The sequence below is a fragment of the Acanthochromis polyacanthus genome, chromosome 19 (assembly GCF_021347895.1).
Source record: "Acanthochromis polyacanthus isolate Apoly-LR-REF ecotype Palm Island chromosome 19, KAUST_Apoly_ChrSc, whole genome shotgun sequence".
Classification (NCBI taxonomy): domain Eukaryota; kingdom Metazoa; phylum Chordata; class Actinopteri; family Pomacentridae; genus Acanthochromis; species Acanthochromis polyacanthus.
Window position 1 is genome coordinate 6,397,126 of NC_067131.1, and position 24,208 is coordinate 6,421,333.

Below are 24,208 nucleotides of genomic sequence, written 5' to 3' on the forward strand. Positions count from 1 at the left end.
ATGGTGATTTGTCCGGCCAGTTTTAGGAGAATCCAGCCTCGAGGCTTACCGAGGGTAACTAGACCCACCCTGGCAGAGAATTAAATTCGTTGCCGTGGGTTGTCTAACGCAGCTAGGCTAGTGGGATGAGACATTTTGACTAAAAATAAGACAATTAGGCTTGGTAAGATTTTGAGTTTTTTCAGTGTATGTGCATGCTCGGTCTGAAAAACAACAAATTACAGCCACACACGACACCCCGAGTTCCATTTGTTTCAAATAGAGCTCAGGACGTTCGTCATTCATCTGCTGCTGCAGCTTTAACACGCCCCACACACACACACACGCACGCACGCACGCACGCACGCACGCACGCACGCACACGCACGCACGCGCGCGCACGCGCACGCACACGCACACACACACACACACACACACACACACACACACACGTGTCCGACCCCTGGTATTCCGTGTCATAACTGAGTAATGCTGATGCATTTTAATGCCACTGTAACGTCTCCAGCAGCATTCTGAAGTGATATCCATGAATAATGGATCAGCGAATATGAATATGTGTTATAGTGACTCAAGTTTTCTCCCTCTTCCATCTCCCATCTTCAATCTTCTGTCTCCGCCTGCTGCCGTGTCTCTTGTTTTCATCCCGCTCTTGTGGGATGAAACTGGCTGTTAGATACAAATCTGAGGCGTAATCTATTGAATCTTCTGCTTCTGTTTAGCCGTTTAAAGAGAATCCATCTGCCTCCCGTATACCTTCTCTGCTACTTTTTACCTTGTTTTCTGCTTATGCTCGTCTCAGATTAGATAAATGTAGCACCCAAGCAATTAGTCTGTTGCAACAAATAGATTAGTTTCACTGTAAATTCCCTGAAATATTCACTTGTAAATTGAATACTTTTTAAATTTTGGACTAGAAGATGTCACCTTGGGATGTGGAAGCTTTATTTGTCATCTTTACTGTGTTGAACCATTCGTGTGTTTATAGCAGCACTATGCTTAGATTCTACCACATAAATGGCGTGTTTCTGTGCATGTCGAGGTAGCTGCTGTACTTTCTGCAGCAGGTGACCTTACTGAGACATCAATGTGAGATCTGTGCATAATTTCTGCATGAGGAGCTGCAGTGTGGATGCAGCAACTGTACAGTCTGTTTGCACTCCACCGGCAGAGCAAAGTGAGGAGTTTGTGAAGGATTGCTGCATACTCCGTATCCACTAGGTGAGCAAAAAATGAGCCTGTATCCACATTAACTCCTCTGTCTCTACTGCACATCTCTCCCCCTGCATGTCCCCCACCTCCTCCCTTCCTGTCTCCTCCCCCTCCCTCCCCTCTTTTCTCCCTCTCTCTCTCTCTCTCTCTCCCTCTGTAGTTGTTCTACCGTGTGACAGAGGAGAGGGCTCGCCAGGCGGAGCTCTACTTGGTGGGCATGGTGTGCTACTACGGCAAGCACTACTCCACCTTCTTCTTCCAGACCAAGATACGCAAGTGGATGTACTTCGACGACGCCCACGTCAAAGAGGTGAGACACAGTTCGGCGTCGGCATGCGGCAGCATGAGGAAGATGCGCCGCACGGCATCTGCTGCATCTTCACCGGTGCCTGTGAGAGAGCAGCGCCGAGCAGAACAGCGCTGTGTGTTAGTTGAAGTGCTGCACGGTCAGGTCTTTTTGCAGTAGAGGCGGCTTCAGATTGATTATGTGCTTGAGGCTTAATCTCTGTATGAATCTTCGGTCCTGTATATGTGACTCGAGCATGAATTGTGTGGATTCTGTGGACATAATGTGAATCTACATGTCCTTGACTCTTCTATTAGTCACACTTCACACTCTAGGTCATATTAGATTATTGAGCTAATGACAAAGTGTGATAATATGATATCAATAAGGGCACACAGCAGCACAAAGTGTATTTGACCTTCTGCTTTTGGTGGAATATGCGTAATGTTATATCTTAAAACGGATAGATTTACTTTCCCTGTCTGTGTGTCTGTATGTGTGTTAATGTGTGTGTGTGTGTGTGTGTGTGTGTGTGTGTGTGTGTGTGTGTGTGTGTGTGTGTGTGTGTGTGTGTGTGTGTGTGTGTGTGTGTGTGTGTGTGTGTGTGTGTGTGTGTGTGTGTGTTCCCCCACTGCACCTCCAGATCGGCCCAAAGTGGAAGGACGTAGTGTCTCGCTGTATCAAAGGCCACTATCAGCCCCTGCTGCTGCTCTACGCTGACCCCCGTGGGACACCGGTGATACTGCAGGAGAGCCCCAACCCCTGTACCAGCTCCAACCCGCAGCTCGAGCTCCAGCACTGCAGCAGCAGCAGCAAGGCTGGTTACGACAGCGAAGACTCCGGTACAGCAAACATGATACTCTCTGCTACAGATCAGATCAGATCAGATTACTGTGTCTTTATCATCCAGGAGCCGCGCAAGGTTACGGCTTTAAAGCTCTGACCTTCAACCCTGTAATCCAACTTCTGCTTCTGTGTCCTGCAGAGCCTCAACTTATTGTTCCTGCTTTTGACTGTAGGCGCACGCAGCTGCCGGATTACCAAAAAGGTCATCTCTTTGTGTCTTTCAGGTCGGGAGCCATCCATATCCAGCGACACTCGCACCGACTCCTCAACGGACAGCTCGAGTCACCGCGCTTCTCGCGGCCGGTCCCTCCACCAGTCGACCGGCAGCCACCTCTCCAGCGAGTCCCAGACCACGGTGGTCTGCAACTACGACATCGGCACACCGCCGCTCGGGGCCGACGCTGGAGGTAAGACCGCGAGTCCGGAGGCGAAGTTACTCACAAAGTGCCTTGAAATGGTTCGAAACGACGGCAAATACTCAAGTGACTGCGACTCCAGAGAAAGCACTAAACTGTGATACTTGTTGGCGTTACAATTAAGAGCAAACAGAGGTCAGTTTTCAAGTTTCAGTGGAGTTCTGAGCCGCCGTGCTTCATCACTGCCGACTCTTCAGGTTATGTGCCTCGTTAGTGGTTATCCTCGCTGTTTTTTTTCACACTGCTGCCTACATAATTGCTCCCCGTGGGATAAATAAAAATGTTATTGGATTTTGCTCTCCCTTCCGTTGCCCTCCCTTTTCTCCCACGTTCAGAGTCAGCAGTGGAGGGTCCTCCCCGGCCTCCCTCTCCCCCCCTGCAGGAGTACAAGGAGACGGCCGTCTTCCTCCTCTCCTCCCGCAGGCCTCTCACCTCCTCTTCCTCCTCCTCTCGGCCCCTGTCTTCCTCCTCTTCGTCAGGAGTCGGGGGCTGTGAGGGCGGGGCTGGGGGGCCCCACTGGGAGGATGAGAGCACCAGCAGTGAGAGCAAGTCCAGGTACTGCACCAGCGGAACACAGCAGCTCCAAACATCCAACATTTGGAACATGTACACAAGTGCTATGAATTAATAATGAAGATAATTATTTGACCAGCACTTTTCTGCAGTCTTATGCACAGTGTTTAGACTCTCTATCTACTGTAGTCTAAGCTACCTAGCAGCCTGAGGTATTTGGATCATTTACTTTAATGCAAAAATGTCCAATTATCAGTAAAAGCCTTGTACTTAAAATCCTACTTAATTCAGCTACTAAATCTGACCATATCTGTAACGTTCTGCAGTAAAATGACCCCTCTGATTCATTATTTTGTACCTGATGTTATTAGATTTTTAATGCAGGTGATTTTATAACTTCAGCTGGTTAAAGTTGATAGTTTACCTACTTTATATACAGTTTGGCTCCCAGGAGTCACAAGACAAATCTGTGGGAGGGCTGCAGAGATGACTAATGACTGGAGAACGAGAGGCTTTTTTTGGTGAAATATTGGATAATTTAACCTCTTACGAACCGGAACGTGAACCCTTTAGAGCTGTGGAGGGGAGACGTGTCTTTGGTGGAACTGAAAGTGTCCGAAAGTCCAACCAGAAGAAACTTAATTTTTCAGGAGTCACAAGGTTTTAACAGTGTAGTTTATGAGCTCATATACTTTTAATGCAATGTCTTATTCTGAATAGTAACTAGTTATTGCAAGTCAAATAACTGTAGTTTCATCTGAAATACAGTGGAGAAGTGGCACGACTGGATGTGTGTGGAAACTGCATCGTAGTTTATACCTTCAGTAAAATGACAATTTACTTACTCAATTTGTATTTGCACAGAAGTGTCTGGTCGTGCTGCAGGTTATAAATAAAGCTAAAATAAAAGCATAGGAACTGAGAACAGCTAATAACAAACAGGATAATGCGTCATGGAGGCTCAGGTGGTCATTTTATAGTCACATATTCGTTTATTGTCTTATAATAGATGAACACAACCACATTATAAAAGAGTAGTAGTAAAGAATTCACTATCCTTCTACAGTTCAACCTCGCTAGTTTATCACTAGGTTATGATTTTTCTGTCTAATGTTATGTCTGGTTCTGTAGCATCACATCACCACAAGTATGAGTCACCATTGCAGTAAATGGTTAAAACCTCCTGACTGAACTGTACTTCAGCTGTCGTGTTTTTACTTTTTTGAACACTTTCTAAAATTAGTTGCTCTACTTTCTTTAAAGAAGGTTTTACTTACACCTTTTGAGTATTTTTTCAAACACACAGCAGCCCACAGACGCGTCCAGAGTGACATCCTCCTCTCTTCCTCTCCAGTTCTTCTGGAGGCCGCTACAGGCCGACCTGGAGGCCCAGGAGAGAGGCCCTGAACATTGACAGCATCTTCACCCGACAGAAGGGCTCCTCTCTGGGCTACAGCACGCTACCCGGCCCCCCTCTCCCCCCGGAGCCCCAGGACTCTCTCCCCTCGGCGGGACCTGCTCCACCACAGCCGGGGCTGCAAGAGGCGGAAGGGAGGGAGGTCGGGGAGTTGGAGGCGGGGTTTGGGCTGGTCGGGCAGCCCAGGTCTCTGGGCGGCGGCGGGCGGACGATGGGTCCCCCTGCCCCTCCACCTCTGAGAGGGGTGGAGCACCAGCCACGTCTGATCCAGAGGATGGAGAGTGGCTACGAGAGCAGTGAGAGGAACAGCAGCAGCCCCGACAGGTAGGAAACTCACAAATAACCATTACTGTCTCTCGGCCTCGTCGTCCGTCGTTCATCACGTCTCGGTCACTTTTTGTTTTGCTGTTCCGTTTCACTTTGTCAGCATGAAATGTGAACGAGAACAAATGATCCGAAAGCAATGTTTCATAACGGCAAACGTCCGTCTGCGTTCTCAGTGTTTCTTCTCCTCTGTCTCATTTTCATCTTCTTCTTCCCCTGCTTGTCTCTCCGTTTGTTGTCCTTCTTCACAGGGAGGTTGGGCAACAGAAACGGGTGCTGATGTCAGGACCTTCATGGCGTTCGGTGCCCAAGTCAAAGAGCAGCAGTGCCATCCTGCAGGAGCTGCCTTCACCCAGCTGGGGCGGCGGCGGCGGCACCAACACAGGTGTGCACGCGTGAATGCATCCACTGTAGCTTGTGTACGGTTTGATTGATGATTTAATTTTCCAATCTTTTCTTGTTTCCAGGCTCAGGACGCAGTGAGCTGGACGAGCTGCAGGAGGAGGTGGCGAGGAGAGCCCGCCAGCAGGAGCAGCAGAAGAGGAAGGAGGCGGAGCGCGAGGCGGCCATGGGATTCAACCCCAAACCCAGCAAATTCATGGACCTGGACCAGCTCCAACACCAGGGTATGGATGAAACAGGCATGAAAACCAAAACCGGATTGCAGAAGTGGGTAGCGATGGAGAAAATGTGGGAATTTAGATGTTTTTACAGGAGAGCAGCGAGTTAAAGAGCTGAACAGAAAACATATTTTCTCACTTACCTCTAGCAGACTGTAGTTTTGGTTTTATTTGTGCATGTTTGAAGCTTTAACCCTCTGAGATTCAGGCATTTTCAGGGCGATTTTAAGCTCCTGCCACATTTTTATTAACTGTTGGCTCATTTATTCTATAAAATCCTGGAGCTCTATGGAAACAGCACAACCACAGCTAGTTAAAATGTCCTAAATAATTTAAAAAAAACACAAGAAAGTAGATTATCTTCTTATTTGTGATCATTTGTAATACAAAATGTGATAATCTGATATCAGTACCATTACCATTTTTACTCTACAAACTAAATATATTTCTCCACTTACATATTTAATCTGTTTCCATACATACCTGCCTGCATTGTGTAAACACTGCTTGCCTTTCAGTAAATTTTTTTTAGAATTTTTGTCACATGACTGTTGGTTGCAGTTGAATCACCAATAGCTTCATGGTTGTGCCGAGGAATGCTGTTTTTTTTTTTTTTTTTTTTACAGAATCTAAATAGAGCAAATGTCTTATTTTTGGCACATTTTTAAATTCGTCATAAAAAACAAAGTGATTTTGATTTAATTTCCCACACAGAACGATGCATCACAGATGAATAGTTCAAGGACTTTTGGGAAATTGATAATTAACAGATTTTTTCTGTTTTTTTGGCTCTGATAAATGATATTTTGTTTTTGTTTTTTTTTAAGAGAACATGCCACTTTGGATCTCAGAGGGTTAAGGTATCTGTCTCTGAAATGATTGTCTCCGCACTAATACAACAGAATTTTCCAGTGAAAACTGTTCACACATCTTGGCGCATAGTACTATTGATAAATGAGAAAATATGCCATGACTGTAATTTTGTGTGATTTGACCCTTTTAAGAAGAAGGTCAAAAGACAACTGCATTTAAAGCTGCACCGACTTTGTGTTCAGAAAGCAAGTTAACAAAGAACCATCCTCCACTTATTACAAATTTAGATTTCAGTCTCAATTCTAAAGCACAAAACATATGGGAATGTTTGACACTTTGAGGATAATTTATGCTCCAGCGTTTTGTGTTTTCGTGCTGAAGTCCTGCCTGGTGCAGCTTTAAGGTCACATTATCACCTGTTGTGGAGTTTAGCAGTCACAGTGACTTGTGTGTCCGTGCTTCTCGTCTGACCTCGTCTTCGTCCTCGTTCCCATCTGTTGGTCTGTCTCTCCATCTGTCTCTCTCCGTTGGTATTTTTTTTTCTTTGTCAGTTCGTTCAGTGTGTTTTATGTCAGTGTGTTTGCGAGTATGAGTGTGCGTGTATTTAACAGTTCCAGCTGTGTTCAGTGTAGCTGAACAAAAGCAAAGACCAAATCCCCGTCAGATTTGTGTTTTTTTTTTTTTGTTTAACAAACGTGGAAACTCCTGTGAGACGTTTACTGACCAGCATAGTGGGAAATTTGGGCGATTTCTGTTTAAAATCATAGACCTTGTTGAGAGAGTTCACAATGTGTGTCTTTGTTTGACAGAAAAATATGATGTGTGTTTTTTTCAGTTGTTTTTTTTTTTCATTTGGTATTTGTGTGTTTATATCTATCTACATATGAATATAAAATCCCACATATACACTATATACATACATGTACAGCTGATTATCATGTATGTACCTGTGCGTGCAGTGTTTCCTCATGCGAGCGTGAGATTGTGTGTTTCAGAGCTTGAGACCTGAGACTTGAAGTCATGCTTTGACAGGAGCTGCACTAATTATAGAGGCCAAAGTCAGTTTATGTGAAGCCAGTCAGGATTACAACACGATCTGTGACAAGAGTTTTCATCATTTCTTCTGTGGCTCTGGAGGAACCGTGGAAAAATCAAACGACATCCTTTGTGTCATCTAATTTTGGACTAAAGACTTCAAATTTTTAGAACAAACTGAGGACATGGACTTGGAAAGGCTTTTATAAGGATCGATTGCTTCATTAAAAGTGTAGAATTCTGTGTTTTTGGAGCCGAAATCATATGAGGGTCAAAAAAGCTAGCCTAGCAGTACAGCTCTATGGACGATTTTGTTGGTTTGTCAGTCCACCATTTTGATCCTGACTGAAATATCCCAATAGCTTTCCAGTGGATTGACCTTTCATGACCCCCAGAGGATGAACCCTGTTCTCTGTGGTCGCAGTCTAAGCATGTTCACACTCAAAATTAACATTTACCTCAACTTAAAGCTGAGGTAGGTTTTACTAACCTTTCAGCATTTTGTAATTCAAGTGGTTTATGAGGAAACTAGACTTCCTGCACCTTTTCTTGGCTTCGATTTAAAGATCTGACTGGAGATTTCAGCCAAACACAGGGCTTTTCACCCAGATCAGGTGAGGGAGTGCAGAGAGCTACAAAGTCCACAGTGGGAAGCGTTGGACGAGGTGGCTCAAGGGCATGAACAGAAGAGTTTCACTCAGGAGAGCAGGGTTTGAAGCCACGACTGAAAATTGACTCTCAGCTCAACTATTTTTGCACATTTTGAAGCCCATGCTCATCTGATTGGAAGGAAGAGCAGCAGGAATAAGGCTGTAGTTTGAAATTCTGGCCCCTTTTTGCATTTTCCTAGATTTCTGCCTCCTGTACAGCCTCTCAGAGCCCCTAAGATAGCTTGTTTAATCTGCCTAACTTCATTGGTTTTCAGTGCTAAATCACAATGCTCTTGACTTACTTTGGACATACGCACAAAATATTGTTTTATATTTCCAACCAGCACTTGTATAGACACTCACACTATTGAATTACTCATGCTTGGACAATCTCAGCTCCACTGCAAACATCTTTAAATCTAATCAAAAGAATTATCTTCACACGTTGAGTCATTTTAGATAAAAGTGTTGCATCCTGACTTGCCCACTCATGATTGGACTCGGCCTAAATTACTTCAGATTTGACGTAATTGGCTCTAAATACAGCTCCACTGTGTTCCCAAAATATTTCTGTGTGACTGTTTGGGTGTGTGTTTTCATGATTTTTTGGTTCATGCATCCAAAAATTGGATTTCTCTGTTAGAAAATCTGTGTCTGTGTGAGTGAGTTTTGTACAAACTGCAGGTGTGCAGGTTTTCCCCTCCATCTCAGCACCAACTAAATCCATATCAGGGATTATTATGTCATGTCCTGTCTGTCCTACTGTGTGTGCTTTGGTGTGTTCAGCCTCATGTACCTGACACACACACACACACCCCCGTGAGCACACTCAACCTTGATGAAGTGAAAGGACGACTTGTGAACGAACAGATGGCATCACTATCAGTGCGATTATGTAACAGAATTTAGGTTCCCACATCCATATCGATGGATTCAGGCGGACTCCGAACAATCTGCCTCGGTGTTTTTAGAGGACGTTACAGCCAACAACAACAACAGAGCCGCCATCAGCCTCCCCTTTATTCCGCTTCTATCAATCAAAAGTGTGTAAAGTCGCGCCAAGACGGGGGATGGCTGCTCTTTTGTTGTCTCTAATGCATCTTTTTATAACCAACTAACACCATTCAGGGTGCGTTCACAAGGCTACGCACTAAAGAAAGCTTTGTCTGAAGGAAATCTTTTGACTTTTTTCCCCCCCAGTCTAGTGTCTGTGGCTTCATGAACGTAGCCTCAGTTTTGCTCCTCATCTATCTAATGTTGACTTCTTTACTTACTAACTACAGTCCCGGTTTCTATTCATACTGATGCATTGACAATAGAGTTGTGAAGTGGGAAGATACGGTAGAAAATCTTGAGTTTTTTTGTAATGATATCTAAAGTAAACAACACAGGATATTGGTGAAAAGTTAAATATACAGTAAGAGTAGCTTAAGAAAAGAAAAGCCACAAACTCTGACTCAGCAGTGTCTCCAGTGTAGTAATATTAGGGCGCCTGAGTGCATTAAACTGATCAAGGGTTCGTTTTTTCACTGATGACCTTAAACTTTTCATTCGTGAATGCATCAAAATGCAGTCTCATTTCAGGATTCAGTTTGTTCCTGAGGAATCATTCTTTTTCTGCCAGTTTGATACTGAAGGAAAGGTTATGATGCCCAGCAGATCCGTAGCTGTAATTGGAAACAGCATACTGCACCACAGATGCTAAATTCATCTAAAATGAGCCAGATTCTGGACATCAACCGATTGAAAGCGTTTCATCAGGTTTCTACAAAGCACAATAGACAGTTCAGACATTTTAAGCTCGATAATTAGTTGCTTCTCACCAAAAAAATACACCTGAGGAGATGTCTCTAGTGCGTTTGATGTTCACGCTCTTGTATCTTGGCTATATTTTGCACTGATTTAACCAGTTCTTTGAAGTTAGTTGAGGCAGATAGCGGAAAGGACGTCCAAAACTAATCGTCCCACTTTGCAACTCTATATATCCATGTGTAAAATACCGACACATTGACTTCCAGTAGAGGAGCGTAATGCATGCCAGCCCCCTCATAACCATTCCTTCTGCTCTGCTTCTCTTCTTTCTCCTCCTCTCTCACCTGTTCTTTCACCCAACACATTTTGTCCTAATCTGTTCCTGTCATTCTTTCCCTCCTCTTCCACTCTCCCCCCCTTTCTCGCTGCCACTCTGTCGTTATATCTTTTCTGTCTTTTCTCCTTTTTTCTCTCCCGCTCTGTTGTTAACATCCTCAGCTGTGCTCAGACCCCTGCATGAGGCTAACGCTCATAGCGGATTGGCTGTAGCTGCGTGCATGAGGAGCACTGGGGGCCCAATCAAACGCAGGCAGGAACAAGAAATGGAACGGGAGACAGGAAGCACCCGCCCACAGGGGCCTCGCAGGTACCACCACTGTCCCCCTGTGTGTGTCCACAGCGGTGCCTGTCTCAAAACCACCTCCTCCCTTCACCCCCTCCTCCCCCACTTGGTGTGTGTCCTCAGCTCGAGCCGTCCTCAAACCCACCTCAGGACTCCTTGTGTGTGTCCTCTGGGTGCTGGCTGTCTTAAAACGCCTCAGCACCCTCATGTGTGTGTCTTCAGCTCTGGCTGGCCAAACTCCCAGAACCCCCCTGTTTTTTTTTGTAACCTCTCCCTCCCCTCCTAGCACTGCACTCTTCACATCCTGCTGTGCGTGCGTTTGTGTGTCTGGATGTGTATGCGTGTGTGTGTCCTCAAACACACACCCTCGACTATACTCAGTCGCTCCTTATCCCCCTTTGTGTTTGTGTGTTTGTTGCAATGCAGTAAAAAACCTGCTTTGCTGGGCTCCGTGTCGCCATCGAGAATAAAAAGAGAGAGACAGAGTTGCTCTCTGCTTTTCCGTGCTTCACTGCTTCCCTTCATTGTTGTTGTGCTGCTCTTTGTAGCTGTGTGCTGCCAAGGCTTCCCTCTGCTCTTTGTGTGCCGCTGATCCGTCCTTCTGTGTGCTGGAAAGCTGCAGTCCGTCGCTGTGTTTCCGTCCTGTGTGCGGCTGTGCGATTGCAGTCACAGATGCTGCGCTGTGGCTTGTTTTCTTGCTCTTCGCTGCTGTGTTTGTGTGTTACAGTAAGTCCGTCTGTTTCCCCTCTGATGTGTCAGTTTTGTTGTGTGAGGAGGGGAAAGGGAGTTTCAGCGGTGAGGGAAAAGATGGCAAATTTAATATTTAGAACAAGCGAGGCAATGCATTTAGAAGCTCAGATAATGCTCTAATGGCATTTAATATATGAGAAATAATGATTATATAATATTAGCCAGACTTCTGAAGTCATATAACGGCGTCTAAGCACCTCATGCAATTAGGAACCAAAGGCTGACTGATAAGGAGTCATCAGAAAGTGCACTTTCAGGTTGATAACTGTCCTCAGCTTTAAAAAAATGATATAATAATACCTTTCAGAGCTAAAAGGATTAGTCGATTAATTGATTTAGCCATTTGACTGTTTTGACAATGAAAGCTTGCAGGAATTCCCTTGTTCCGGCTTCTTTCTTATGAAATTTGCTGCAGTCCTTTTATGATAGTAACCTGAATATCTTTAGTTTTGGAACTGCTGGGACAAACAAGTTATCCAATGATCAACTTTGGCTTAATGATATTAAGTCATATTCCACTATTTTCTGGCTTATAGTCCACCAAGTGATTCATTGAACAAATAATAAATGAAATGCAGATAATATGGTGATCTGCAATATCAATAAAATAAGATAAAGACAAATAAAAATGAGATGCATAGCAAAAAACATTACATAATATAGACAATATGACTTTGTCGAGAATCTTAGCCTAAAATCTGGTTCATATGGAGCAGATTTTGGATAATATAAGGAGCTTATCTCATAACCATAAGTGTCTCAGCCCTCTGAACCAAAAGCAATTTCTATGCATTTTTGCTCCTCCTTGACTGTGGGCTGCAATAAAAAGACTTGTCTTTACCTCTATGGAAACAGCACAACCATGTATAGAAATAGAAATGCCCTACATGCTAAAAATATTTAAATAATACATTTTTTTTATCAGTTTCTATTCTTGTTTCCTATTATATTGTACAAACACAGCCTGCAGTTCAACCTAGTTCAGCCAAAAACTCTCATTTTTTTTGTCATGTGACTGTTGGTCACAGCTGAGCTACTGATGGCTTGATTGGTCATGCCAAAGATTGCATGATTATTTTATTTTACAGAAGTGATTTTGACTAAATAGCACAATTTTAAGCTTTGATATTGCTGAGGTTTAGCAGCACTGCAGGTCACAAAGGAAAATTCAACTATTCGTGCTGCTTTTACAGTTTCTGGATCTGATAAACGGTCTAATTTTGGTAATTTTGAAAAAGTAATATGCTTTTCAAACCCACTGCCGGGTGCTGGGGTTCAGAGGGTTAAAGATAGTCATTAAAATTCTACTTTAAAATATTCTTTCGTCAGATCTTGTGAGGAGCCTTTGTGCTGCACTGAACCATCTGAACTCATGGCAATTACAAAGACAGAGACCGTGATTGGCTAACTTTGTCATGTTCATATTGATTCAGTCTGTGTTTCATTAGAACTCAGCTTAAACTGGAGTAAAACTCTGGGGAGAAAAATTCTAATAATAAATTGTAAATCCAAACCGTTAGCGGCGGGAGTGAGGGGAAAAGAGGAGGTGGAGGTAAAGCTGAGCGCTCAGCCTCTTTTATTACCTTCCTCCTCTCCTCTATTGATCAACATAAGCCTCTGATTTATAGCTCACTGCTGCAAAGCCTGCTGGGTAATTACTAGGGCTGAAAAGAGACAGGAGAGTTAATGTGGGGGATGGGGGCTGGCACCCACATAGACACATGTGTCCGAGCACAAAAATAGACGCACACAAATTTACAGAGGTGCTGTTCACACATACCAACACACACACACACACTTGGTGCTACACTGATGGAGTGCAGAGCGTGTAACATGTCTCTACAGAGAGGATCCACTAATGTTCAACATACATCATATCCTCCACATATCAGTGTATGTAAATCAATACAGTGATGTAGTGGCCTGGCGAGGCTGTATTACTCTTATATCGCAGGAGCCACATTTATTTCCAGCGCTGATACGCTGTAGCCGGCGCTCGTGGGCACGCAAAGATTGCCGCTTTGAAAATCTGATTAAAGTCAAACGTGCGCTTGTTTGAGGAGCGTTCAGATCAGACAGTTAAGTTTGTGATCCGTCACTCACTGGAGCTGAGCTTGTTGCCTGACTCATAAACAGCATGGCCGTGAAATCCCGTGCACAAAGTGATGCTTGCACAAGGCTGCATCATTGTGTGTCTGCGGCTGTTTGGTTTGAGTGTATCTGCTTGTTTATCCCGGTGTGCTGTTGTGACCTTCCCTCTATGCAGTAACTCACCTGACGTCAGAGCAGCTCTGTCTTTTTTTTGTTTTTTTTTAGTTATATTTTTCTTCTTGTTCCTGCTGCTGCTGCCGGCTGACTGACACCCACCTCCTCTCTTGTGTCCTCCAGTGAACAGCCTGGCCCGGTCCAAGTACTGCTGACGCCCAATCAGGAGGAGGAAGAGGACCAGGCGACGCCCATCCAGGATGCTCCTCTGGGCCAGGACCCGCCCCCTCCTCCGCCCTACCGGCCCCCTCGACCCCCGCTCACCCTCAGCATCGCTCACCCCTGCGCCCCTTCGGAGGCGGCGGCGGAGGATGGAGGCGGGAGGAGAGGAGGAGGCGGGGACGGGCGGGAAGGGACGGGGGTGAGGCTGTGCGAGCTGCTGCAGGCCGGGGGGGTGAGTGTCAGACCCCTGGGGAAGCACTTAGCCATCTCTCTGCCCTCGCTTCCTCTGCGTCTCTGGGATACACACAGCGCCACACACACCTCCTCACACCTCCAACCCACGCACACACGCCCTCCACCTCCCCCTCCGCCCTCCTCTCCTCCCCCGTCCCCCCCTTTGGAAGCTTGCGGTGAGAGGAAGCCTCCCGTCACGCCGCTCTGGCAGCCGCCCCGGCCCCATTCTCCCACCGCCGCCGCCGCCGCCGCCGCCACCGCCACCGCCACCGCTGCTCCTCAGCACTGGCCGAGGTACGGAGCCACGCCCTCAGACGGCGCCACCCGTCATTGGTCCTCTTGGAGTTTGGACCGCCCCGACGCCGTGGTGACGCCTTACGACACGCCCCCAGACCGCTGCGTTCCCATCAGGCCTCCGATGTCCAACAGTCAGAATTACAGCTACAGTTGTCAGTCCTCTCCCGGGCACTACAGCTCCCAGCATGCCCCGGGGCGACACAGCGATCCCTGCTGTGAGCGCGAAGAGGCCGAGCTGTCCGAACTCGACTCCCTTTACCAGGCCAGTCTGCTGGCTGGGAAAACAGGTACGCGCATAAAATCGATTTGGAGAAATGGTTTTTGTTTCTCCAATTCGCTAAACAATCTCACAGTGACACACATGAACGGTTTATAATTTAAATGGATTGGGAAACAGCGTGGCGGACGTGTAACGATTAGCCGCTTAATCAATGAATCAATCGTGCAAATGTTTATCGTCAACAATTTTCGCAGTCAATTTATCATGTAGGTCATTTGTTAAGAAAAAAAAACTGCAGACAATATCTTTGGGCTGCGGAACAGAAAATCTAATTCATTTACAGTTATGAAGTTCGATTACTGCGAGAGGCAAGGTTATAAATGCACAAAGTCACACATTAAAACCGAGTTATTTTGTGCAGAAGCTCGCAGTTAGAAATAAACTAAAAACCTTCCAAAGTCCATATTATGATCGACATACTGAACTCTTAGCAGGTTGTGAGTTTGCTGCTTGTTCATACAGTAAAAGTGGCAAAAATATGCTTAAAACTTTCACTGCTGTGTATATTAAAACCCAAGATGGACCCCATTTAGCTCTGAAAACATCTTGTTAAGCTTAATAGGCGGTGGCATTTTGTCATTAAATGTTAGTGTAAAAGTGGGTTAATTTACTGTAACTAACTGCAAAAGGGTTTACTATAGAGATTAATGTAAGCTGTGTATAGTTAGGGATACAGCACCGAGTAGTTTTTCACATTTTGGGGAATTTTACTCCTTTCTTTTAACCTTTTTAATGCTGATTTTTTAAAACAAACATCAATGTTTTTTTTTCTCTTCTGCCCTTGAAGAGGCCTCTCGGTGCGCAATCTCATTTCTCAACAAACTCTTCAAACTTTTGCACGGTCTTGCCAAACACACAAAGTTTCCAAAGATAAATAGTAAGAAAATGTTTAGAATCTGATGCACAAGACATAGATGAATTTTAATTAGTTGAAATATCATCAAAGTGTCATCTTGGGTGTGATGTATTGCTTTAGTAAAGAGCTGGATCAGATTTGACAAACTATGCTGTCAAATTATGTGGAATTCTGTCTTTCAAGCTACTTAATGGTACGTTTATGACAAATACTGGGATTGTAGTTGTTCGACTCGTCACTCGTTTTGCGGCTGTGCTGTGCTCACGGTCTTTTTGTGTGTTTCCAGGCTGCAGCCCGTCAGAGAGGCTCATATCCAGGGTGGGAGGGCAGGCTCGCTCCAAGACCCCCAACGCAGACATGGAGAGGAGCGTGTACGGGGCCGACTGCACCAGCACCCCCACCTACCTCAACAAGGCAACACCTCCATTGTCTCTCCACACAGAATCCCCTCACGTGTTCGTAGGTCGTCACTTGGATCCATTTGCCACCGTCTGACAGACATTTTCTCCCTCTGCAGCCAATGATGTTGCGGGATCTGCGTTTCGGGGCGGAGCCTGACGATGGGGAGAACCTGAGGCGGATTGGACGCAGCCTGAGCGGCACGGTGGTGACCTCGCGTCGCAGCCGCCTCACTGCAACCCGCAGCTTCGTGAGTGCCATTTCCTGTGCTCTGCTGCCTCCCCGTGGCCGTGCTGTTGAACTGCACCTGCCCGATTGTCCCGCATTTTACGCATTGCTTCTCCCTGTGCTCTTCTTCCCCCCTGCTCTTCGTCTTCCTTTTGTCCTGCTTTTCTGGCTCCGATCTGCTCTCCGACTCTCTCTGCTTCTTCTTCTTCTTTCTGTCCTCTGTCTCTCTCAAAAGGTGAAGCAGGCTGATGTCAGTGCCTCTCCTTGCTTACTTCCTCTCTTCTGAGTCCCTGTTGCTATTCCACCGCTATCATCTCCTCCATCCTCCTCATCACCAACACCTTCATCACCACCTCCCTCCTCCGCTTCACAGGTAAACACTGCGCTGAGCTCCGATGACGTTGCACTAAGTTTTCTGTAAAGGAAAATGCTGCTCATCTGCACTTACTGGACTTCTGACTGGGCTGCTTTGTGTGCCAGATAAGAGTGTTTGGCAGAAAATTATAAATCATATCAGTATAGCAAAGTCTTTTCGATGTTTTTATTAATTTTCTGATGAACATTTAGCTTCTGGCAAACCGGTCTCATCTGGCACAAAAGTAGGCGAAGCTCCAGTTTGCACAAAGCTGTATGCTGGGCGCTGATTTATACGAACAGCTAAGAGCCAACAGTGACTTTCATCCCTCAGCAAATATGTCAAATGTCTTTAAAATTTAATTTGGGATTCCTGAAATTGAAAGTATACATCAAATATATGCATTTCATTCTCAAACCAACGTCACAACCAAATCTTACGGAGGCAACATAACCATACATTTTGAGAAATCCATCTGTAAAGTAGCTTATTGCCCAGACTTTTGGGCGTATTTAACAAAACAGCATTTTTTTGTCAATTAAGTGTGTCCACAAGTCAATTAAGTGTTACCTTTACAGTGGAAAAAAAAATTAAAATTGATTTTCTGTTTTTATTCTGTGCATCTATAGTAAAAACCACAACATTTTCTGCTTTGTAATGCTGTATCTACTGCTATAAACAATATTTTTTAACATATTAATGGTTATTTTTATTGTGTAAGGGTATATCTGCAGCGTAAAAACAGTGAATTCTAAATAAATCCATAAAATAACAGAAAAAGCAATAGCTGCTTTTACTCAGGCCTTGATTAACAATTAAAAAATGTAAAAATTCTGTTAATTTATGTTAAATAAAGAGACATATTTTGCCATTACTATGCAAACAGCAAAGAAGACTTTCACTTTTGTAAGTTAATGAGGTAAAAAAAAGCATTTCTCTAAAATACTGAACTAACCATAGTGTTCCAGTTTGCTCATTTTCTTTTTTTCTTTCTTTTTTTTCCACTTTTTTTTTTTATTGATATTTTAAAACGAGTATATAAAACAAACACTGAACAATAAACATAGAGGCATTGGAGGAGGGTACTAACCATATAAAAGCAAAAAAGTCAATAAAAAAATCCCGGTTACAGTTCTTTACATCTTGTATATCAAAGTCAATGATTGTACAGACTCTTTAAGAATGCAATGTCAGCTTAAACAGTTTGCTCATTTTCATTCTGATACATTCTCTTCTAATATAACAAACAGAAACAAAGACATGACGACAACAGGGATACACACTGATAATACTACAATCAGGAAATATACGTGAACAGAAATGCATCTGTGAACCTTATACAGTTTTTGTTTCAACAAACTGTCATTCAACTGTTGATTTAACTGTTGTTTAGATTTTAAAAAACTGCTTCTTTAAGGTGACAGCTTGATCATAAATGAAGTAGAGACTTGTCTGTTTTGTTTGCGTCATTTAAGGTCTTTTTTTTAATCTCAGAATGTGGCAAATAGTCTGACAAGCACAGGTGTCGTTTCAGGTTTTTACACTCCTTCAATTTCACAGTGTAAAAAATCGCACCTCACAGTGGGTGCTGAGGCTCATGCATTCGTACAAGAGGTTGTCGTACGTGCCACATCCTAATTCTCTCTATTAGATACACTGTTAAATATCTATTATAGGTAATACTGCCTGTGTTTTTCTCAGATAACAATTTAGAACAACTGACTGTCCTACACTTGAATATAACTGCCATGTCAGTTATTGTCAGCTCCTATTTGTTGCCAGCTCCTCAGTGGAAACTTGAAAATGACATTTGCAAAGATGTGATATTGCTGCAAAACAAAAGAATGCAAAGCAGCACACCTAACCTCTAAACCTGTCCGATTTATTTTAAGTCTGTTTAGGTTTAACAAGTTGCGTAGCAAATGTTAGGGATGTCCTGATAAAGTTTATTTTAAGCCCCAAGTCCGATCCGATTTGAGTCATTTAATATTTAGTATCTGCTGATTCAAACCAAAAGCATTTTCTAGACAGCACACACTTCAAGTTTAAGTTTAGAGCATTATGGGGGTTTAGCTAATAAAGGGCCACCATGACAAAGACTTCAGTGATGCTTAATGACCTCCAGCTAAAGTTCAAAACTGGTTGGCATCGACTAGGGCAGCCTTTTTATACAGTGGTATGCAAATGTTTGGGCACCCCTGATAATTTTCAAGATTTTCCTATAAATCAGTTGCTATCAGTTCCTATAAATCCTATATATAAATCACTGGTTCAGATCAGCAATTTCAGTTAAATACACTCAACAAAAATATAAACACAACACTTTTGTTTTTGCTCCCATTTTTTATGAGATGAACTCAAACATCTAAAACTTTTTCCACATACACAATATCACCATTTCTCTCAAATATTGCTCACAAATCTGTCTAAGTCTGTGATAGTGAGCACTTCTCCTTTGCTGAGATAATCCATCCCACCTCACAGGTGTTCCATATCAAGATGCTGATTAGACACCATGATTAGTGCACAGGTGTGCCTTAGACTGCCCACAATAAAAGGACACTCTGAAAGGTGCAGTTTTGTTTTATGGGGGGTCCACTCCTCTTCACATTTCAATTTTTATACATATTTAGCAATAAAAAGTAATTTTATTCATTTAGAATGCTTTTTTTTTCAAATAATAATGCTAAGAAATTGTTAAAAATATTATTGTTGTTATGTGCACAATGACCGGTTCGCACAAAATTGTCTTTGTTGGAGACTGCTGGCCTAAAGGACACATCTGTCCTGCATTGATCTCTGTATTTCTTTAACTGTTCTCAGCCATTCTCTGAAACTTCTGATGCACCTTCTTGCTGATCTGACCTGACCTCCATCCTGTCCTGTCTTTTCCAGGAGCTGTCGGGCGGCGCAGGGAGTTTCTGGCTGTGTCTGACGGGGGTCAAGCTGTCTTCGGACCAGAGTCCCGCTGTGTTTCATTAAAACGTCCCACCGCCTCCACATGGGGGCAGCAGCAGCAGCGCCGGCGTCCCCCCCGACAGCCTCGCCTTGACGGACCTGGAATCGGCTCAGGAGGATCGACTCGACTCCTTATCCTGTTCCTCCTACCCCCCGTCTCAAAACGACATGCACATGCAAACACATGCACGCACACATGCACATCTGCACTGACGTAGAGCCTCCCTCAGCGCCTGCAGCACCCCGCTTAGCCCCTCCTTGCCTTCCTCCCTCTTTCCTCCCTCCTCGACCTACTATTCTGTCTATGCAGTCACTCTGACCCCCAACTACAACCTCAACCTTTTCCCCCCTTTACTTCCCGGGACTGTTTCTCGTCTCCCCCTGGGTTTTTCCGAGGGTTTTTTCCCTGTGCAGTCAGAAAGGTGTCGCTCACCGGCCGGGGTCTCAGCAGACTCCAACTGCCACCCACGGGACCCCTCAGCTCAGGGGGAGACTCTAACCAAGTAGCCACGCCTCTTCCTCTTTCTTCACGGGCATTTCCTGATGGACGCACACGTAGCTGAACTGGGTCTGTTTCCGATGGACAGCCATATATTTTCTCTTTTTCTTTTCGAGTTTTCTTCCTGTGTGTGCGCACAGTAAATCCGCAGAGACTGAACTCTCTAAATAACTAAAAGTCATGTACAGAAAACTCATGTATGAAACCTGTATGTTAATTAATAAGACCTTATGGAATGTTGATAATGATAATTAACGAATATTGATAAACTAAAAGTGGTACTTCCTCATGTCTGCATTTCAAATAGGAGTGGAGTGCACTTCACAAGTGTCTAGCTGGAGTTTCCGCCCCCAAACCGCTCGCCGAACCTAATGACAGCTCTCCCGTTTCTACCGGGAGATTAAACAAGAAAAGCGCTTTCTTTTTTCTCTGCTTCGTTCCTGGTTCTTTTCTTTCTACCTTTCCCCCTCGCTGTCGTTTTTATTCTTTTTTGACTTTCTTTGTTCCGAACAGGAAACGGTAGCACCACAAATAGGCCAGCAGGGGAGGAAAGTCGAGAGCGAGCGAGCGAGCGAGCGAGAGAATGTAGGTCAGAAAAACCCTTCTCTTAGGCTTTATCAATGAAAGCAGATGACTCAAGTGCACTTTGCAAGGTTTTTTTCTCGGCAGAAGTGCACTTTCCGAAGGCTATTAGACTGAGAAGCAGCTGGAGAGAAGTCGATGGCGTTTGTTTTAACTTCAAGGCCTCAGGTGAACTTCAGTGGCACTTATAAATTTCTTTTCTTTTTCTCTCCCTCCCACTGAAACTGGTTTCGAGACCTCAGATGTGAATAGAAAAAAAATGCTCATCTTCAGCCTGAGACAGTGACATGTCTAATATGAATATGCTTTATATGATATATATGTATTAGAGGTATATTTTCAGCCAGTGAGCTATCTTCTTCAGAGATGTCAACCATTCCTCAGTTGTATGAACAGTTATTCTACAGTTCTGACTTAATTGACTCCCCCCCTCTTTATTGAGTAGCATTCTGACATGTGTAGAGTTACATTTATTATATGCTTTATTCTATTAAATATCATATAAATGAACAAAGTCCTTATACAACAAACGGCCAATGTAAAGTTCTTCAAGAATTTACTGATGTTTGATTGATAACTAAACCAAAGGTTGGCACTTAACTCAGAGAGCGTATTTAACAATTTTTATTTTTCATTTAGATTTTGTTGGTTTTTTTGTTTTTGGTTTGTTTGTTTGTTCTTTTTTTGGGTTCTGGATGTGGGAGAATGTAGCCAATTGTAGCGCATGAGTCCGCTATGCAAATCAACCTTCCCTCACAATCCTGTATCAGAGACAGTCAGGAGGCAGACACACCCACCCACGGGCGATCTCATGGACTCTGGCAGAGACTCGGAGACGACGACGACGACGACCAGGTGGACGAGGAGATCTCATGTTTTAATGCTGCTGGCGAACTTTGTTGTTCTGCATCTACTGCTAATGTTTTCAACCAATGGAATGCAAAAAGAGAGCAACAAGGAGGTCCGAGAAAGAGAGCGAATGAATGTAGAGGATGACAGTTGTGTGTTTGCGAGTGAAGTGACGGTCGGAGGAGGAGGGTGGAGTGATGAAGACGGTTTATTTGTGGGTGTGTGTAGACTGTGTGTGTCAGTTCTGGGGTGGTGTTGCTCGGGGAAAGAGGGAACCTGTATTTTTGCAATAAAGTTATTACCAATGCACTCCCACAGGGGGCGTAACCACCGTAACACGTCTGCTGCATCATTTGTTTGCGGAAAACAAAAGAAACCCACCTTTCAAACAAAGGTGCTTCAAAAAGTGTTCAGCCGTACCCGGAAGCAAGCTGCTTAGCTCCGATTTTACGACATAACCGTATACGGTCGTCCCTCGCCATATTGCTGTTCACTTTTCACGGTTGTCTGCGGATGTGTTGTTTGCGGATTTTCAAATTGTGTATATAATTTTGTATCAGGGATTTTTCGCTGTATCGTGGGATTTTGCAATATATAGGGTTTTTTTAGCCTAGCCGCGCTAGACAACTCACGGCAACGAATTTAATTCTCTGCCAGGGTGGGTCTAGTTACCCTCCATAAGGCTCGAGGCTGGATGCTCCTAAAACTGGCCGGACCAATCACCATGAAGTGTAGAGTCAGAAGGCGGGCGTAACTAAGTGATGACAGAGGCGCGACGATTCTGACAGAAACAACCAGCGCACAATAAACAGTTATCTTTCGACTCGGCTTTGACCACAGCCCTTAAAGATTTGAAGCTAAAATTCAACTTGAAAGATAAACAAAGGACGGCACTGAAGTGTTTCATTGAGAAGAAAGACGTATCTGGACTTATGCCGACAGGATACGGCAAATCCTTAATATACCAGTTGGCTCCGCTGGTTGGGAAGCTAATGGGACTTAGCCACAATCCGCCGGCAGCCTATTCGTTGCGCTGATTGGTTGTATACCTACCCAATTGCTGTAGAGTGATTTGAAAGACAACCTTTTAGCCCGCCTCCCTCCCTGTCGAGCGGCCCTAGACCCTTGTGCCTTCAGAACATGGGTCTAGCGCGGCTAGGCTAGGTTTTTTTTGCAGTAAAACAAGTATTTTCTAGCCAAAGAAATGTTAAAACAATACTTAAAATATATTTAAAAATATGACTTCTGATTGCTGCATATAGAATTTAAATGTTGTTAAAATTATGTAGGTTTAAGAGTGTACAAAGTGTTTATAAGATTGTGGGATAGGTTTCTAAAGCCTTAAAATATATATAAGTAATAAATATGAGGTTGCTACTTAGTGGATTTTCGTCTATTGTGGGGGGTTCTAGAAACTTACCCCCAAGATAGACGAAGGACCACTGTACTATAAAGCCATACGTCAATTTTTCAGAAGCTAAATCTTCGAGCTCCATGTTGCTGCTCCAGAACAGTCAATCCGCCCACACAGCACAGGTGGAAGAAGCAGCTAAATGTGGCTTAGAACTGTTGCCTCATTCACCTTTAGTCACTGGACCCGCACCATCTGATTTCTATTGGTTTCCAAAACAGAACTCCCATTTGCACAGTCGCCATTTTCAGATTGATGATAGGTTCGTGAATGCTGTTCAGGAGAATCTGGAGGCTCAAGATGTAACCTTCTTCCACAAAGGGATAGTGAAGCTTAGACATGGATGGACCAAGTGCTTTGGAGTTAAAGGAAACCGTGACAGAGCAATCTTTCTCTTTAGTGAGGCTGAAAACATTTTGAAGTACGCTTGTATAGTCCAGCCCCAAAGAAAACACCCTCACCTTTTTTTTTTTATACCTTGTTCGTACGTCCATATAGTGCTTTTTTCTATTCTAGAGGACACATCATGAGAGAAATAAGCAGTTAGTGTAATGGCTCAGGATTTCCAGAAATGGAAGCTGTATAAACTTTCAGGAAAACAAACCTTAGCAACCAGTCCTGTCAGCTTGTAATGTTGATCTTTCCATATTATTTTTCAGAATCAGCTTAGAGCTCAAGCATGCGTGGCTAAATTACTCCAATACTGCGATGTGCCATTGTGTAGAAAAGTTTTACAGTGTTCGGACAAAGTTGTAGGTGAGCTGGTGTGCTCAAGCTGCAGAGAGGCGAGAATAGATCCGGACAGTTCAGACAAAAGCTACAGAATGACACATTTAATAAAACATGCACTACATTCATCATTATTGATCATTAACGTGTTCAGAACTTTTACACTGGTTAAGGGGATTTAGCTACTTAGAGATCTGCTGAGATTTCAATCTGTAATATTTCACAATAGTTTAATTGTGGATTCTATGTTGTATTATTAGTGTGATGTTTAGTAGTGAAATGGAAAAGTAGTCTGTAGAAACCTTAAGAAATGAATTTAAGTAAATGTAAATACCAGTATCAGCAAACCGATCAGTCAGAAGAACTAAATGTTTACAAATCTTGCAATTTTTTAATAAACTCAATGGAAATAAAGTTATGCAAAGTTGATGACAGTAGAGCTGGAAGTGGTAGAGATGCACAGATGGGTTAACTTAAATAGCTTGAGATAGCGTTCTCATCTGATTCATTCAGTTAAAATGGCACAAACTAAAAAGTAGATGATATATTTTCATTTATTATTTACAAAAAATGTATATTCAATATTATATAGGCTGCTGAATTATTTAAACACCATTATTTTGTGTGTATTCTGGCAACAGAAGACATTATTGTATACATGTAAACCCTGCCAGTGATCTTCCTGCACACATCTGTGGTGCTTTGATCTGATGTTTTTCTTTTTTTTCTTTTTTGGCCTTTCCCTGGAGAACCTAAACCTTTAAATTATTTAGTTCCCCTTCTGTGGGGGAAAAAAAATGCATGTGTTGTTCTGCATGGTGCAGGCTGTGCGAGAAATCAGGATTCTGGTT

The 24,208-nt window shown here is 43.7% G+C and overlaps 1 protein-coding gene across 3 annotated transcripts in view; it reads left to right on the plus strand.

Annotated features, from left to right (window-relative positions):
- The window catches only part of usp54b (ubiquitin specific peptidase 54b), a 68,038-nt gene extending 46,485 nt beyond the window's left edge, over positions 1-21,553 (plus strand). For 2 of the 3 annotated variants that reach the window (XM_022189861.2, XM_022189862.2), the window contains 12 exons: positions 1,370-1,519; positions 2,139-2,337; positions 2,566-2,748; positions 3,093-3,312; positions 4,625-5,011; positions 5,263-5,396; positions 5,479-5,637; positions 10,380-10,527; positions 13,642-14,498; positions 15,634-15,761; positions 15,865-15,996; positions 19,225-21,553. In XM_022189861.2, coding sequence (XP_022045553.2) covers positions 1,370-1,519; positions 2,139-2,337; positions 2,566-2,748; positions 3,093-3,312; positions 4,625-5,011; positions 5,263-5,396; positions 5,479-5,637; positions 10,380-10,527; positions 13,642-14,498; positions 15,634-15,761; positions 15,865-15,996; positions 19,225-19,311 — 2,784 coding nt within the window. In that variant the 3' untranslated portion in view covers positions 19,312-21,553. Of the gene's footprint in view, positions 1-1,369; positions 1,520-2,138; positions 2,338-2,565; positions 2,749-3,092; positions 3,313-4,624; positions 5,012-5,262; positions 5,397-5,478; positions 5,638-10,379; positions 10,528-13,641; positions 14,499-15,633; positions 15,762-15,864; positions 15,997-16,209; positions 16,348-19,224 lie in introns of all 3 variants that reach the window. The other variant, XR_002595530.2, reaches the window with a different exon arrangement.
- Positions 21,554-24,208: the final 2,655 nt, after the last annotated feature.